General features: G+C 36.9%; 1 protein-coding gene across 20 annotated transcripts in view; it reads right to left on the minus strand.

Annotated features, from left to right (window-relative positions):
- Positions 1-16,808, minus strand: part of LOC122212672 (lysine-specific demethylase 6A-like) — a 194,449-nt gene that overhangs the window by 121,389 nt on the left and 56,252 nt on the right. For all 20 annotated transcript variants that reach the window (XR_006199256.1, XM_042926620.1, XM_042926624.1 and 17 more), the window contains one exon: positions 13,492-13,541. Coding sequence is in view for 16 of the 20 variants with exons in the window: in XM_042926620.1 (XP_042782554.1) it covers positions 13,492-13,541 (50 nt within the window). In the remaining 4 variants the exon portion in view is untranslated. The remainder of the gene's footprint in view (positions 1-13,491; positions 13,542-16,808) is intronic.

Genomic DNA, 16,808 nt, shown 5'->3' on the forward strand with positions numbered 1-16,808 from the left:
CATGAAATATTCACCTTCAAAATTAACAACATGAGAAGTAACAGGTGTTGGCATGCATGTGAAGAAAAGGAAACCATTATGCACTTTTGGTAGGAATGCAAACTGTGCAGCCATTCTGGAAAATAGTGTGGAGGTTCCTCAAAAAGTTAAAAATAGAACTACCCTACTACATAGCAATTGTTCTACTAGATATTTACCCAAAGGATACAAAAATGCTGATTTCAAAAGGATTCAGGCAACCCTGTCTTTACAGCAGCACTATCTACAATTGCAAACACCCCAAGCGCTCATCAACTGATGGACAGGAAAGAAGTTGTGTGTGAAATATTACTCAGCCATAGCAAAGGATGAAATCTTCCATTTGCAACAACATGAATGGAGCTAAAGTATATTACACTAAGTGAAAAATAAGTCTGTTAGACAAAGACAAATACCATATGATTTTTTACTCACGTGGAATTAAGAAACAAATGAGCATATGTGGAATTTTAAAAACCAACCTCATAGAACCAAAGACCAGACATGAGATGGAGAAGTAACTGGGTGAAGTCAAAAGGTACAAAATTCCAATAATAGTATAAATAAATGCTGAAGATATAGTATGATGACCAGAATTAATACTGTACTGTGTATTCGAAAACTACTAAGAAATCAAATGTTAAAAATTCTCATTAAAATAAATTCTTGCTGCATCAATGAATTGTAGCTATATGATGAATCTTAACTACATTTTTAATCACTTACATATATATAGTGAACATATATAATCACTAAATTTGAATGTATCAAAACGTTACGCTGTCTGTATAACCTTAAACTTACACAATTTAATATATCAAGTAAATCACAATCAAACTGGAAAAATAATAGTGAATAGTGCCATTCTCATTTCCACCCACTGGCTGACTGACCCACAATCCTTGATTATCAGAAACAATACCATATAATAGGCAGTTATTCAGTATGAACACAGACTTCTGAAGAACCCTCTTCAGCTTTGCTAGAGGGTACTGACTAGCTGGGGATGTTGATGAGTCTTTAGAAATCATTTCCACCAAAACATCAAGCCTGCCATTTCAGGATAGTGGGTAACGTGGTAAGACCAGTGAATTCCATGATCATGGCCCACTGCTGTAGGATCTGAAATAATGCTGTGTGGAACACAATGATGTTTAATATGGTATTCTCTAAGTCCACAGATGACAGTTTTGACAGAAGCATTTTACCAGGGAAGGCAAATCCACATATGGAGTATCTACTGTAATAACAAAATGTTGTCCCTTTCATGGTGGAAACCCTCCACTGTAATAAACTTAATGGGTAGCTTGTTGATTTCCATGGAAATACTGCCATATGGGGGGCTCATTATTGGCCTCTGCTTCTCACATATTGAGTACTCAGTGGTAGCCACACCCAGAACAGTAGTGGTTAAGTAGAATATATTTTGCTAAGATCATGCAGAGAGAAGGGGCTGATTGGTATTCACATAACCAGTCATTCTATCCACTTGATTATTTAAAAAAAAAAAATTTTTTTTTTAACGTTTATTTATTTTTGAGACAGAGAGACAGAGCATGAACGGGGGAGGGGCAGAGAGAGAGGGAGACACAGAATTGGAAGCAGGCTCCAGGCTCTGAGCCATCAGCCCAGAGCCCGACGCAGGGCTCAAACTCACGGACCGCGAGACTGTGACCTGAGCCGAAGTCGGACGCTTAACCGACTGAGTCACCCAGGAGCCCCTATCCACTTGATTATTAAAACACTCCTTGGCTGGTGTCACTCTTTGGTATTCACATGGAACAGAAATATCTTCACAATTGAGATGCATGGGTGGCTCAGTAGGTTAAGCATCCAACTTCAGCTCAGGTCATGATCTCACAGTCTATGAGTTCGAGTCCGACAGCCTACTTCAAATTCTGTCTCCCCCTCTCTGTCCCTTCTCTGCTTGTGCATGCCTGGTGTCTCGCTCTCAAAAATAAATAAACTTTAAAAAAAAATTAAAAAAATAAATGCCCTCCTATTTATTTCTCAAAGTACAAATACTTCTTCCACAAATTTCCTTGTAAACGAATTTTCCAATGGTGTTCCTTCTAAGTCCCTCACATTCCAGCTAAACCACTGGACAAAGCCAATTATTTAGTATATAATTACACATCTGGCTATTACTCTCTCCAAAGAAAGTGAACAAGTAGGTGCGGTGCTCAAAGCTCTACTCACTAGAGCTACTGGTGCAAGCATTCCAGTAATCCATTAAGTTCAAAGAAATAGGCCAACATCCTCCTTAACTTAAGGAGATTACAGTTAAGTACATGCCACAGAAATAACTAAGATGTTACAGATCTGGCACAGAAATAACAAACTTTCCTTACCAGATTAAGTCTCATCAGAACTTTAGGTGTGGCCATTTTAAATCAGTCTTTCACATACAGTTATCATTTGATTTGGATTCTGAAAATGTGTACAATAAACTATAGGCAGGGATGTTTAACAGCATTGCAGGAATAATTCTGAAATTGTACCTCAAGCTCTGAGTAAGAATTTCTAAAAATAAGGGAAGCTAACAGAGTCATAAACCTGCGAACTCAAGTAAAATCAGAACAAGCAGCTTTGAATGAACTGCTGAGATCATTATAACTCTGGGTGAATTTGTCTGAAACATGGTTTCTTCAATGTTTGTAACCAGTAACTTAAGGAACTTTTCCTCTTAAACTATATATAACTCATAGCAATCTCGTAAGTATTCCTTGGTAAACAAAAACAATTATTTTTCCTCCATACCTGATCTACAATTTGAAAACTATTATTAAGTATCCTTATCTTTATGGGAAAAATTATTTGCATAAATTCAGAAAGAACCTCTTCTTGTAAAAAACATGATTGGAAACACTGGATATAATACAAAATATTTGACTGGGATGTCACATTTGAAAATAAGGTTCATTAAATAACATATGATCTGAGAATGGCGGGACTTTAAGGAACATTTAACACGCCAATGCTCATAAAGCCCGCTTTGGCAAAAGTGGCCTGAACCTAAGTGTCCCCCACTTTGGCGCTGAGGTTAAGGAAGCTCTTCCTGGCAAGCCCAGGAACCTCAGGATACTTTCAAGAACCCTAGAAAAAGGAATTCAACCAAATCTATATAATGCAGCAAAACGTCAGGTGACAAATTCTTGGCTGTATTTTCTAGCCTTGAGAGGCTTTTAAAAACCTAATCTGAGAGGCACCTGGGTGGCTTGCTCAGTCGGTTGAGCGTCCAACTCTTGATTTTGGCTCAGGTCACGATCCTAGGGTGAGAGAGCCATGTCAAGCTCCCTCAGCTTTCTCTCTCCCTCCCTCCCTCTGCCCTTCTTCCCACTCACAGGGGAAATTCATTTATTTTTAAATAAAAATTTAAAAAAATTTTTAAGGGTATATAGTGGAGATTTTATAATCCAAAGAACAGAAAAAAAAATCAACAAACAAAACAAGAAGAGCTTCAGAGATAGATGGCAGGCCATTAAATGCACCAACACATGTGTAATGAAAATGCTAAAAGAAAAAAGAAGGGCAAAGAAAAATATTCAATAATAAATGGCTGGGAAATGTCCAAGTTTCAGGGCAAACTTTAATTTACACAACAATAAACTAACTTAAAGTAGGAAAAAGGAAGAAAGAGTCACAGACACATTAAAATGAAAAATGTCAAAAAACAAAGACAGGTAGATCTTGAAAGCAACAACAGAAAAAGAATCACTTAGCCGTACCCACCCCCCCCCCCACCCCGCCCCAAAAAACTAGTTAGACTGACAGAGGATTCTCCTCAGATACGGTGATAACATTCAAATTGCTCAAAGAGGGTATCCAGGTTGGTCAGTCAGTTAAGTGTCTGACTTCAGATCAGGTCATGATCTCATGGCTCATAGGTTTGACAGCTCAGAACCTGGAGCCACCTTTGGATTCTGTCTCTCCTTTCTCTCTGCCCCTCACTCACTCACACTCAACGTCTCTCTCTCAAAAATAAGTATTAAAAAAACTTTTTTTAGGGGCGCCTGGGTGGCGCAGTCGGTTAAGCGTCCGACTTCAGCCAGGTCACGATCTCGCGGCCCGTGAGTTCGAGCCCCGCGTCAGGCTCTGGGCTGATGGCTCGGAGCCTGGAGCCTGTTTCCGATTCTGTGTCTCCCTCTCTCTCTGCCCCTCCCCCGTTCATGCTCTGTCTCTCTCTGTCCCAAAAATAAATAAAAAACGTTGAAAAAAAATTTAAAAAAAAAATAAAAAAAAACAAAACAAAACTTTTTTTAATTAAAAGAAATTTCCTCAAAGAAAAGTCACCCAAAAATCTTCTTTCCTTTCAACAATGGCAAAGGTCTTTCAACAATGAAGGACAAATAATAATGGCAAATTTAAAAAAAGAGAGAATTCACTGCAAACACACCCACCTCACGACAATTCTAACAAACCTCTTCAGACTTAGAGCAAGAGCCTAAGTGAGTAATTTTAAAGTTCCCCACACACAAACCCCTCCACACAAAAACAATCACAAAAAGGATCAAAATTACCTTTTTGGTAATAAAATGCAATTATGGAACACAGCATACTTTACATCTCTTTTCTTCTCCTATCTGAGTTAAAAAACAACGTTTACACAATCTCAAGAGAACTGTATTGTTGGTTTAATATATATCACAATGTAACTTGTTATTAATTACAAAATAAATGGGGTAGTGGGAACAAAGCTGTATTGGGCTAAAGCCATGGCTCCAGATGGGATGGGGCTAAACGGGCAAGGGCCATTAAGGAGAACACTTGTTGGGAGAGCACTGGATGTTATACGTGGGTGATGAATCACTGAATTCTATCCATGAACACTATATGATAACCAAGTTCAACATAAATTTTTAAAAATGAATAAATTTTTTAGAAAGTGAAATTACAAAAACAATTCCATTCATAATAAAAACAGTCTACTAACTGCTGTCTCTGAGACAAAATTTAGATTCAACAATAAAAGTACATTTAAAAATACAATACAAGGGCGCCTGGGTGGCTCAGTCGATTAAGTGGCCGACTTCGGCTCAGGTCATGATCTCTCGGTCCGTGAGTTCAAGCCCCGCGTCGGGCTCTGTGCTGACAGCTCAGAGTCTGGAGCCTGTTTCAGATTCTGTGTCTCCCTCTCTCTGACCCTCCCCTGTTCATGCTCTGTATCTCACTGTCTCAAAAATAAATAAAATGTTAAAAAAATAAAATTAAAAAAATAAAAAAAAAAATACAATGCAAAGAATGATAATGAAAAGAAAGAAAAGGTCAACAGAATCAAACTGAAAGTCTAGAAGTAAACTCATATATCTAAGGCCAAGAGGGGCGCCTGGGTGGCTCAGTCGGTTAAGCATCCAGCTTCGGCTCAGGTTATGATCTCATGGTCCATGGGTTCGAACCCCGCGTCGGGCTCTGTGCTGACAGCTCAGAGCCTGGAGCCTGTTTCAGATTCTGTGTCTCCCTCTTTCTCTGACCCTCCCCTGTTCATGGTCTCTCTCTCTCTCTGTCTCAAAAATAAATGTTTAAAAAAAAAAAAAAATTAAGGCCAAGAGACTGTGTAAATGGTGTCAAGACCATGCAAATGATGGAAAAATTTTCTTCTGAACAAACAGTACGGGGAAAAATAAATATCCACATGCAAAGGAATATAGTTGGAACTTGTCTGCACACCACATACAAAAATTAACTTAAAAGGATGAAGAACATGAAAGTAAAAGTTACAACTATAAAACTCTTAAAAGAGAAAAACAGGGATAAATTTTTATGGCTATGTCTGATAGAGAATTTAAATTAATGGTTATAAGATACTCACTGAACAGAACAAAAGAGTGGAGAGTGTAAGTGAGACATTTAACAAAGACATTAAAAAGCACAAATCATAAAGAATGAAATAAATGAAATTTAAAATACACTAGGTGAAATAAGTAGACCAGAGGAAAAAGGAAAATGAATTAATAACTGAAGGATACAGTAATAAACAGTAATCAAACTGAAAAGGTGAGAGAAAAAAATTATGTAAAATGAAAATAGACTTTGGGAAGTCAACGACACCTTCAAGTGTAGTAACACTCACATTATAGGGATCCTACAAAGATAACAGAGAGAAAAAGTGACCGAAAACTCATCTGAGAAATAATAGCTGGAAACTTCCCGAATCTGGTGAAGGAAACAGAAATCTTGATTCAGAAGGCAGAAAGAATGTGCCACAAAATCAATCCAATTAGGATACGTCAACACACATAGTAATTAAAGTGGCAAAAGCAGTGATAAAGTATGAATTTTAAACCAGCAAGAACAAAGAAACCAGATACTACAAGGGAAGCACCATTAAGGCTATCAGGTTATTTTTCAGCAAAACCGCAGGTGAGAAAAAAGTGGCATGATATAGTCAAACTGCCAAAAAGGAAAAAATCTGTAGTCAACCAGGCTATTATTCAGAATATAAAGATAAAGAGTTTCCCAGACAAAAATTAAAGGAATTCATCATCACTAAACGAGCCCTATAAGAAATGTTAAGGGGGAGCAATGCCTGGGTGGCTCAGTCGGTTAAGCACCCAACTCAAGGTTTCAGCTCAGGTCATGATCTTGTGGTTCACAAGATCAAGTCCCACATCAGGCTCCAGACTGACAACTTGGATCCTGCCTGGGATTCTCTCTCTGCCCCTCTCCTGTTGATGCTCCTCTCTCTCTCTCTCTCTCCCTGCCTCTCTCTCTCTCTCTCTCTCTCTCTCCCTCCCTCTCTCTTTCCCCCTCCCTCAAATAAATAGACATTAAAAAAAAAAAAAAAAAAAGAATGGGGTCAAGTTTTAGCCATGAACAAACTGCCCAACTATATGCAGAAGACATTATATACAAGGCTGACGGTAACATGAAATCAAAAACCAGTAAATGACATGCAAAATATATATTAAAAAAAAAAAAAGGCATCCAAGTACATCACTAAAGAAAACCAATAATGAAAGAGAAGGGAGAAAGGGAAGAAAGGAACACAGAAGAACCACAAAACCAACCACAAAACAGTAACAAAATGGTAATATACACCTATGAATAATCACTTAAAATTTGTTTTAGCTTCACTTATTTAGAGAGAGAGAGCGCATGAGTGACAGTATGGCAGAGAGAGAGAAGGAAAGAGAGAATCCCAAGCACGCTCCATGCTACCAATGCACAGAGCCTGAAGTAGGGTTTGATCTCAACCTCAGGATCGCAACCTCAGCCAAAACCAAGAGCTGGGACACCCAACCCAATGAGCCACCCAGACACCCCTATAATAACTTTAAATATAAAGGCTTAAGCATTCCAAGCAAAAGGGATAGGTTGACAGGGTGGATAAAAAACAAAACCTATCTATATAGTCAAGAGACTTATTTCAGACCTAAAAACAAGCAGACTGAAAATTAAGAGATGGAGAAGCACTTATCACACAAATGGATGTGAAAAGAAAGATGGGGTAGCATTACTTGCATAGGACAAAAGAGATCTTACAACAAAGACTGTAATAAGAGACAAAGGACACTATTAATAAACAGAACCAACAAAAAGGTAAACAATTATAAATACTTATGCACCCAACATGAAAGCACCCAAATACATAAAACAGTTATTAACAAAATAAAGGAAGTAACTAAAAGTAAGACAATAATAGTAGGGGACGTAAAACCCTACGTACATCAATAGACAGACCATCCAAACATATAATCAACAAGAAAGCAATGACGTTTAAATGACACACTGGACCAGACAGTCTTAACAGACATTCAAAACAACCCATCCTAAAATAGCAGAACACATGATCTTTTCAAGTGCACATGGGAGATTCTCCAGAAGACATCACCTAATATTAGGCCACAAAGTAAGTTTCAGTAAATTCAAAACAATCAAAGTCATACCATGCAACTTCTCTGACCATAATTAAGCTAGAAATCAACCACAGGAAAAATTCTGAAGAAAGCACAAATACACAGTTAATAATAAGCTACTAAAAACAATGAATGGGTGAACACAGAAATTAGGAGGAAATCAAACACATGAGACAAATGAAAATGAAAGTAACGTCCAAAACCTCTGAGATGAAGCAAAACTGTTCTGAGAGGGGAGTTTGTATCAATACAGGCCTATTTCAGGAACCAAAAAAAAATCTCAAGAAAACAACCTAACCCTATACCTAAAGAAGCTAGGAAAAACAAAAAATAAAAAACAAAAACAAAAAACAAGGAAAACCGAAAACCAGCAGAAAGAAGGAATAAAAATGAGAGCAAAAATAAATGCTATAAAAACTCAAAAAAAAAATCCATTAGAAAGTATCAATGAAATCAGGAGTTGGTTCCTTGAAAATACCAACAAAATTGATAAACCAAGGCCACCTAGGTGGTTCACTCAGTTAAACATCCAACTCTTGATTTCAGCTCAGGTCATGCATGGTCTTACGGCTTCTGAGATCAAGCTCCACATTGGGCTGTGAGCTGGGCATGAAGCCTGCTTAAGATTCTCTCACTCTCCCTCTGAGTCTGCCTCTCCCCCATCAAAATAAAGATTAAAATAGTAAAAATTTTTCGAATTGATAAACGAGATTCTCCCCAAAAAGACAGCGTGCAAATAAACAAAATCAAAAATCAAAGAGGATAAATAACAACCAACACCACAGAAATACAACGGGCTAGAGAACACTATGAAAAGTTACATGCCAACAAATTAAACAACCCCAAAGAAATGGATAAATTCCTAGAAATATATAACCTCCCAAAACTAAAGCAGGAAGAAACAGAAAATTTGAAAAGACTGATTACCAGCAATAAAATTGAATCTAAAATCAAAACACCCCCTCCCCCAAATATTAGAGGACTACAAAGCTTCACAGGTAGAGTCTACCAAACATATAAAGAAGAGTTAATACTGGGTACTGGGGTGGCTCAGTTGGTTATTAAAAATGAAAAAAAGAAGAGCTGATATCTATTATTCTCAAATATTCCAAGAAATAGAAGAGGGGGGAAAAACCTGAATTTATTCTGAGACCAGTGTTACCAGAAAAAGATAAAGACTATCAAAAAAAGAAAACTACAGGTGAGTGTCTTTGATGAACATGGATGCAAAAATCCACAACAAAGTATCAACAAATGGAATACAAAACTACATTAAAAAAAAAAAAATTTGATGCTATCAATTGAGATTTATTCCCAAAATTTAAGAGTGGTTAAATATTCACAAATCAATGTGATGTATCATCAATCAAATCAATGAGAAAGGATAAAAACCATATAATCATTTTAATAAAGACAGAAAAAACATTTGACAAAGTACATTTATTCATGATTTAAAAAAAAACCACCACCTTTGTTGTGTTTAAACAACTTTACCTCAACATAGTAAAGGCCACATATGAAAAACCCACAGGAAAATCTGAGAGCTTTTCCCTTAAGCTCGGGAATAAGAAAGATATCCATTCTCAGCACCATTAGTCAACACAGTATTGGAAGTCCTAGTCACAGGAATCAGACAACTAAAAGGAACGAAAGGCATCCAAATCACTAAGGAAGAGATAAAACTCACTATTTGCACATGACACGATCTATATATACAGACACCCCTGGAGTGTGTCAGTGGCTCAGCTGGTTAAGTCAGTCAAGGATCTGACTCCTGGTTTTGGCTCAGGTCATGATCTCCCAGTTCTTGAGTTTCAAGCCCCACATCAGGCTCTGGCCTAGTGGCACAGAGCCTGCTTGGGATTCTCTCGCTCTCTCTCTCTCTACTGCCTTCCCCTCACACGCATGCTCACTCTCTCTCCCAAAATAAATAACCTGTAAGAAAAAAGAAGCCCCTAAAGACTCCACAAAAAAAACTACTAAAACTCAAATGAATTCATGAAGGCACAGGATACAATATCAAGGAACAGAAATCTGTTGCATTTCTATTAACTAATAATGAAGCAGCAGAAAGAGAAATTAAGTAAATAATTTCATTTACAATTCCACACAAAATAATAAAATACTTAAGATAAACTTAACCAAAGAAGTGAAAATGTACTCTCAAAATTATACAACCACTGATCAAAGAAACTGAAGATGACACAAACAAATGGAAAGATATTCCATATTCATGGGATTGGAAGAACAAATGTTAAAATGTCCACACTACCCAGATTTAATGCAATCCCTATCAAAATACCAACAGCATTTTTCCCAGAACTAAAACAAACAATCCTAAAGTTTTTATGGAACCACAAAAGACTGATGAACATCCAAAGCAATCTGCAGTTACCACAATTTCAGATTTCAAGTTATACTACACGATGTAGTAACCAAAACAGTAGGGAATGGTCACAAAAATATACACAAAGATCAATGAACATGACAGAAAGCCCAGAAACAAATCTGTGATAAGATGGTCAATTAATCCTCAACAAAGGGAGCAAGAATCAGCAATGGGAAAAAGGCAGTCAACAACAAATGGTGTGTTTGCACCATGTGCAAAAGAATACAACTAAATCACTTTCTTAGTGCAAAAGAATAAAATTGAATCACTTTCTTATACCATACACAAAAATAAACTCAAAATGCATTAAGGGCTTAAACGTTAGACCTGAAAACATAAAAATCCTGGGAAAGAGCACAGGCAGGAATTTCTCTTACATTGGCTGTTAACAATACTCTTCTAATTACGTCTCCTAAAATACAAGAAATAAAAGCAAAAATAAACTACTGGGACTACATGAATATAAAAGGCTTCTGCACAATGAAGGAAACAATCAACAAAAATAAACCTGCTGAATTTGAGAAGATATTCGCAAATAACACATGTGATAAAGGGTTAGTATCCAACATATATATAGAACTTCTACAACTCAACACCAAAAAACCCACAAATAATCCAGTTTAAAAGTGAGCTGAAGACATGAACACTACTTCAAAAAAGACAAATGGCCAACAATCCATGAAAGGATGCTCAAGATCACTCATCATCAGGGAAATGTAATTCAAAACCACAATGAGACACTAACACCTACAGAAAGGCTCAAATCAAAAACTCAACAAAAAGCAAGCTTTGGCAAAGATGTGGAGAAAAAAGAACCTTTGTGCACTGCTACTGGGATGCAAATTGCTGCAATCCCTATGGAACACAGTATGTAGTTTCCTCAAAAACATTAAAATTAGGGGCCACTGGGTGGCTCAGTTGGTTTAGCAACCAACTCTTGATCTTGGCTCAGGTCATGATAACACATTCATGGGATCGAATCCTGTATTGGGCTGTGTTGAGCATGGAACCTGCTTGGGATTCTCTCTCCCTCTTGTCCCAACTTTGATCATGCTCTCTATCAATATAAATAAATAAACTCTAAAAAAATAAAAATAAAAAATACAACTACTCTGTGATCCAGTATTTGCACTAATTGGTATTTGCCTAAAGAATACAAAAATACTAATTCAAAGGATATATGTACCTAAATATTTTTTCCAGAATGGTCTACAATAGCCAATTATGGAAACAGCCCAAGTGTCTGCAGCTGGATAAATGGATAAAGAAGATGTATGTATATGTATACAATGGAGTATCATTCAGTCATTAAAAATAAAAAAAATATTGCCACTTGCAACAACATGGATGAATCTAGAGATTGTAACATTAAGCAACTTAAGTCAGACAAAGACAAATATCGTATTGTTTCACTCATATGTGATTTAAGAAACAAAACAAATGCACAAAGCGCAGAAAAAAAGGAACAAAAAAGAGAATCTTCACTATCGAGAAAGACCTGATGTTTACCAGAGGACAGGTGGTTGGAGAGGGGGTGAAACAGGTGAAAAGATTAACAGCACACTCATCCTGATGAGTGCTGAGGAAAGTTCAGAATTGTGAATCGCTATACTATACACATGAAACTAATGTTAACACTGTATGTTAAGTATACAGTAATTAAAATTAAAAAAAAAATTAAATACTAGCTATACAAGCTACAGCAGGGATGAACTTTGAAAACATTTTGTTAAGTGAAAAAGCCAGACCAAAAACTAGGCAAATATGTAACAACAAAATAATTAATAGTTCCTTAGGGAAAGGTTTAAGGGGATTAGGGGAGAGTATACAGGGTTTCATTTTCATATGATGAAAATATTCCAAAATTGAATGTGGTGATGGTTATTCAACTGTGCTGATTAAAAATCACTTGGGGGTTACCTGGGTGGCTCAGTCTGTTAAGCATCTGACTCTTGATTACAGCTCAGGACAGGATCTCACAGTTCTTTAAGTTTGAGCCCTGCGTCTCCCTCTCTCCCTCTACCCCTCCCCTGCTCTCTCCCTTTCAAATTAAATTAACTTAAAAAAATTTAAAAACAGAAAATAAACAAACAAACCACCTGGTAGCCGGCTCAGTTGGAAGGACATGCAACTCATATCTATGGGGTTTTCAGTCTGAATCCCATGTTGGGGGTAGAAATTACTTAACGATAAAGTTAAAAAAAAACAAAACACTGAAATTTAAACCTCTGAATGGATGTAGTCTATAGTAGACTAAATTGTATTTTTATAGGTGTCAACAAAATTTTTTAAAACAAAATTTAAAAAATTTATTAGAATATTTATGGATTAAGTAAATTCTAGTTTTTTTCACTGTTTCTTTCCACTCCACTTTCATTTAAATTAAGGACTCAAGGGGCGCCTGGGTGGCTCAGTCGGTTGGGCGTCCGACTTCGGCTCAGGTCACGATCTCGAGGTCCATGAGTTCGAGCCCTGCGTCGGGCTCTGGGCTGATGGCTCAGAAACTGGAGCCTGCTTCCGATTCTGTGTCTCCCTCTCTCTCTGCCCCTCCCCCGTGCATGCTCTGTCTCTCTCTGTCTCAAAAATAAATAAACGTTAAAAAAATTTTTTTTTTAAATTAGGGACTCAAACATGGATTTGGGGTAACCTAAACAATTTCCCATTCATGCACACAATGCTATCTATAACTAATCCTCATGGCACTTATGCCTAAAAACTGATTATGATTATGGCTTATATCCTATTATAAGACAAATTTGTTTTGTGGTGTAAAATAACAGTCATTGTTGAAAAGCAATCTATATAAGCTACCTGTAACATACTTGGAAAGTATCCATGCTGTAAAAAAGATTGATCTGCTAGTTTATCTTTTCTTAAACTGATTTAACACAATGGATAATTTATCTTTATATATAATTCTTCATTTAAGTAGGGATTCTTAAATAAACAGTTTTAATTCTCCCCAGAATTCCAATCACAGCAAAAACATAAAAATGAGGCATGGTACCCTTAGCATACAGCCTAACAACCATCTTCAAAAAAACCATCATTCACCCTTCATTCATTTCCAGCTTTGAACTTTAAAGGAACAGCACTTTTTTTCTTCAACAAGATAGTTCAACATAAAATAGCTGCGAGAAAGTTAGATCTTTTCCTGTCTCCATGTACTATTTTGTGTAATATGAACCAAAAGAAGAAAACAAAATTGACATTCAAATGTGTACTAACCTTCCAGTAGTCAGTCTGTAAACTGTAGTATTTCTGATATGCAGATAATGCTGCAAAACAGAAAATAATTATTGGCAAATTTTTTATGTCCCATTTGAAAATCCACAACAAAGATTTCAAAACTTTAATAAGCTGCCCATCAAGCCCATGTCTCAGTGAACTGTGCTATAAATACCAAACAATTTACGGGTGCCTAGGTGGCTCAGTTGGTTAAGCTTCAGACTTCAACTCAAAGCATCATCTCAAGGCTAGGTGGGTTCCAGCCCCACATCAGGCTCTGTGCTGACAGCTCAGACAGGCCTGGAGCCTATTTCAGGTTCTATCTCTGTCTCTCACTTTCCCTGCCCTGCTCACATACACACACTCTCTCAAACATAAGTAAACATTAAAAAAATTTTCTTTTAAACAACCAAACAACTGTTTACAGACTACCAACTACCATGAAAGTAATGGAAATAAATGACCTACAGAAGATCAAGTATATAAAAACTATTACCAAATTTCATTCTTGCACTAAAACAAATGGTTAAGTCTTGGTAATTAATTCAATCAATTTGGATTCCCTCGTGGACCAAATATCCTGGGAATTTTCTAAGGCTACCATATACTATATAGTGAATTTTCTAATTTTTTCTCAAAATGAGAATCACTTCCCAGAAAATTACAATGACATGCATACATACTTCCCTTTATACAATCAACACTACCTTTGACTACTAGCTTCAATTTTACTTCAAAATAGTTATTCCCATGCTCCCTAATCCCCCTAAGGGTACAAAAGGAATGGAATCACATAAAGTGGGTCCTCTCAAACTTTAAGAAAAAGGCACAGTAAGGTATGGCTGTTTGGGTGGCTCAGTTGGCTAAGCATCTGGCCTCAGCTCAGGTCATGATCATGTGTCTGCTGAGTTCAAGCCCCACGTTGGGCTCTATGCAGACAGCCCAGACCCTGGAACCTGCCTCAGATTCTGTGTGTGTCTCTCTCTGCCCCTCCCCTACTCCCATTCTGTCTCTCTCTCTCAAAAATAAATAAACACTGGGGCGCCTGCGTGGCCCAGGCAATTATGCATCTGACTTCAGCTAAGGTCATGACCTCGTGTTCCGTGAGTTCAATCCTGGGGTGGGGTTCTGTGCTAACATCTCAGAGCCTGGAGCCTGCTTCCGATTCTGTGTCTCCCAGTCTCTCTGCCCCTCCCTGCTCATGCTCTGTCTCTCTCACTCTGAAAAATGAATAAATGTTTTTAAAATTTTTTTGATAAACATTAAAAATAAAGTTTTATAAAAACACACAGTAATGTAAAAAAGTGAAAGAGTAAACAGTCACTTTAACATATTAGAATTGTGGCAATTAAAAAAATTTAAGATGAAAACAGGAACCTCCAGCATAATTCCAATGGAATCAGATTATCTTTTAATGTATTCATTCAAGTATCCCAGGGAGAACATTTACAATAAAATATAGTTAGGAATGAACATTGCCCTGAAAGTCAAAATAAAATGAAAATATCAGCAGTAAACCTGAGGAGCGCATTGTACATACTATGTAACATGCTGAGGATTTTCATTATCTTGAACAATCACTGTAATGAATTTCAGACATCACAACAGAACTGTAAACATTAGCTAATATCCTTTCATGCAATTCACTACACACTTAGAGGAAAAAAAAAATCTTAACAAGGAAAACTTTTTCAAACATCATAAAATGAAAATAATCAGAATTTTTAAACAACCAAACTTATGACTAGAAACACTACTGTATATGTAAGAATCATCTCCTGTAATACAATACGTTCTAAGTCTAAGATATAACTAAATGACTACAGGAGTTCTTTTTAAAACAAAAATCTAAAGAAGAAAAACTAGTAACACAAGAAGTCACAAATTACCACGGGAGACACTGTCCAGAGGCAACCACCCCAGTAAAGCAATGTCAGGGGAGGAAAATCTTAACCACAAGTGACAATTTTCTAGAGGCTAAAAGTCAAAAGCCTGAGATTTTAAAAAATTCAGGGCACTTAGGCCTAGGAGACTCCCAAAATATTGTGAAGCTCACTTTTAAGGTCCCAGATTTCCACAACATATCAGAAAAACCTCAACTTTTGGGCAAACAAAGGGAAAAAGGAATGCTTTGAAATATCTCAGAGTACCAAGGTCTTCTTAAAGAAGTTTGCCTTCAGGTGAAAATGGTTATCCAGCAGGTAACCTACAAACTATCAGAGCCTAGCTGTTCAAGAAAGTAAAAGAAATACCCGACTCCAGCCTATTCTAGTCCTTCTTAATGTAAGTGAGGAAAAAGAACTGAAAAATGCCTTCACTTTCCAACCTGAAGTCTTAATAAGAGACTTTTGCTCCCCTGCCAGTTTACCACATTACTAACGGCCTATTTATAGCAGCTCTTTTAATTGATACCCCACATCAACACATTAAGAAAAAATTATGAGACATACCACAAGCAAAAAGACATAATTTAAAGAAACAGAACAGCAATGGAACCAGACATAGCAGGTAAACTGAATTTCTCTGACAGAATTTAAAACTACAATATGCTAAAGATAGTGTATCAACAGAGCAGCATGCAAGAACAAATACGCAATGGAAGCAGAGAAATAAAAATCACAACTAAGGATCAAGAAGAAATGTCAAACTTCAAAAAGTTATTATTAGGGGACTGAATATAGTTGTGGAAAGAATATCTGAGATGCAGAATGTAACAGCAGAATCCTCAAAAACCAAAAGGCAGGGAATATCGCTGGAGGGAAAAGAAAATAAAACAAAAAAAGAATATAATTTCAAAGGACTTTGGACAAAACATAAAACAGAGAGAAAAGAGCAGAGGAATTATTTGGAACAATAATGACAGAGACTTTCTCCCAAGATTAAAGTCAGACAATAAATCTCACACCCAGGAAGCTCAGAGAATACCAAGCAAGAAAAACATCCAAAGCAAAAAATAAAAACTCAGGCATATCATTTTGAAACAACAGAAACTAAAATTGAGAGAGAGAGAGACAAAGACAGCACTCTTGAGTGTGAGAAAGTGAGGGACAGGCAGAGGGAAAGAAAGAATCCTAAGGAGCCTCCACACAAGGCACAAAGCTCAATGTGGGGCTTAACCCCACAACCCTGAGATCATGACCTAAGCCAAAATTAAGAGTTCGACATTCAACAGACTGAGCCACCGTTAAATGATTTTTAGAAAACAATCTAGAAAGAAACTAGAGGAAACGAAGACGAAAAATGATATCAATTATTCAACCTCTCAGAAACCATGTAAGGAAGAAGATGAGAACAGTATGTTTAAACTGTTGGGGGGG

Source organism: Panthera leo, chromosome Y, assembly GCF_018350215.1.
Source record: "Panthera leo isolate Ple1 chromosome Y, P.leo_Ple1_pat1.1, whole genome shotgun sequence".
In the NCBI taxonomy this organism is placed as follows: domain Eukaryota; kingdom Metazoa; phylum Chordata; class Mammalia; order Carnivora; family Felidae; genus Panthera; species Panthera leo.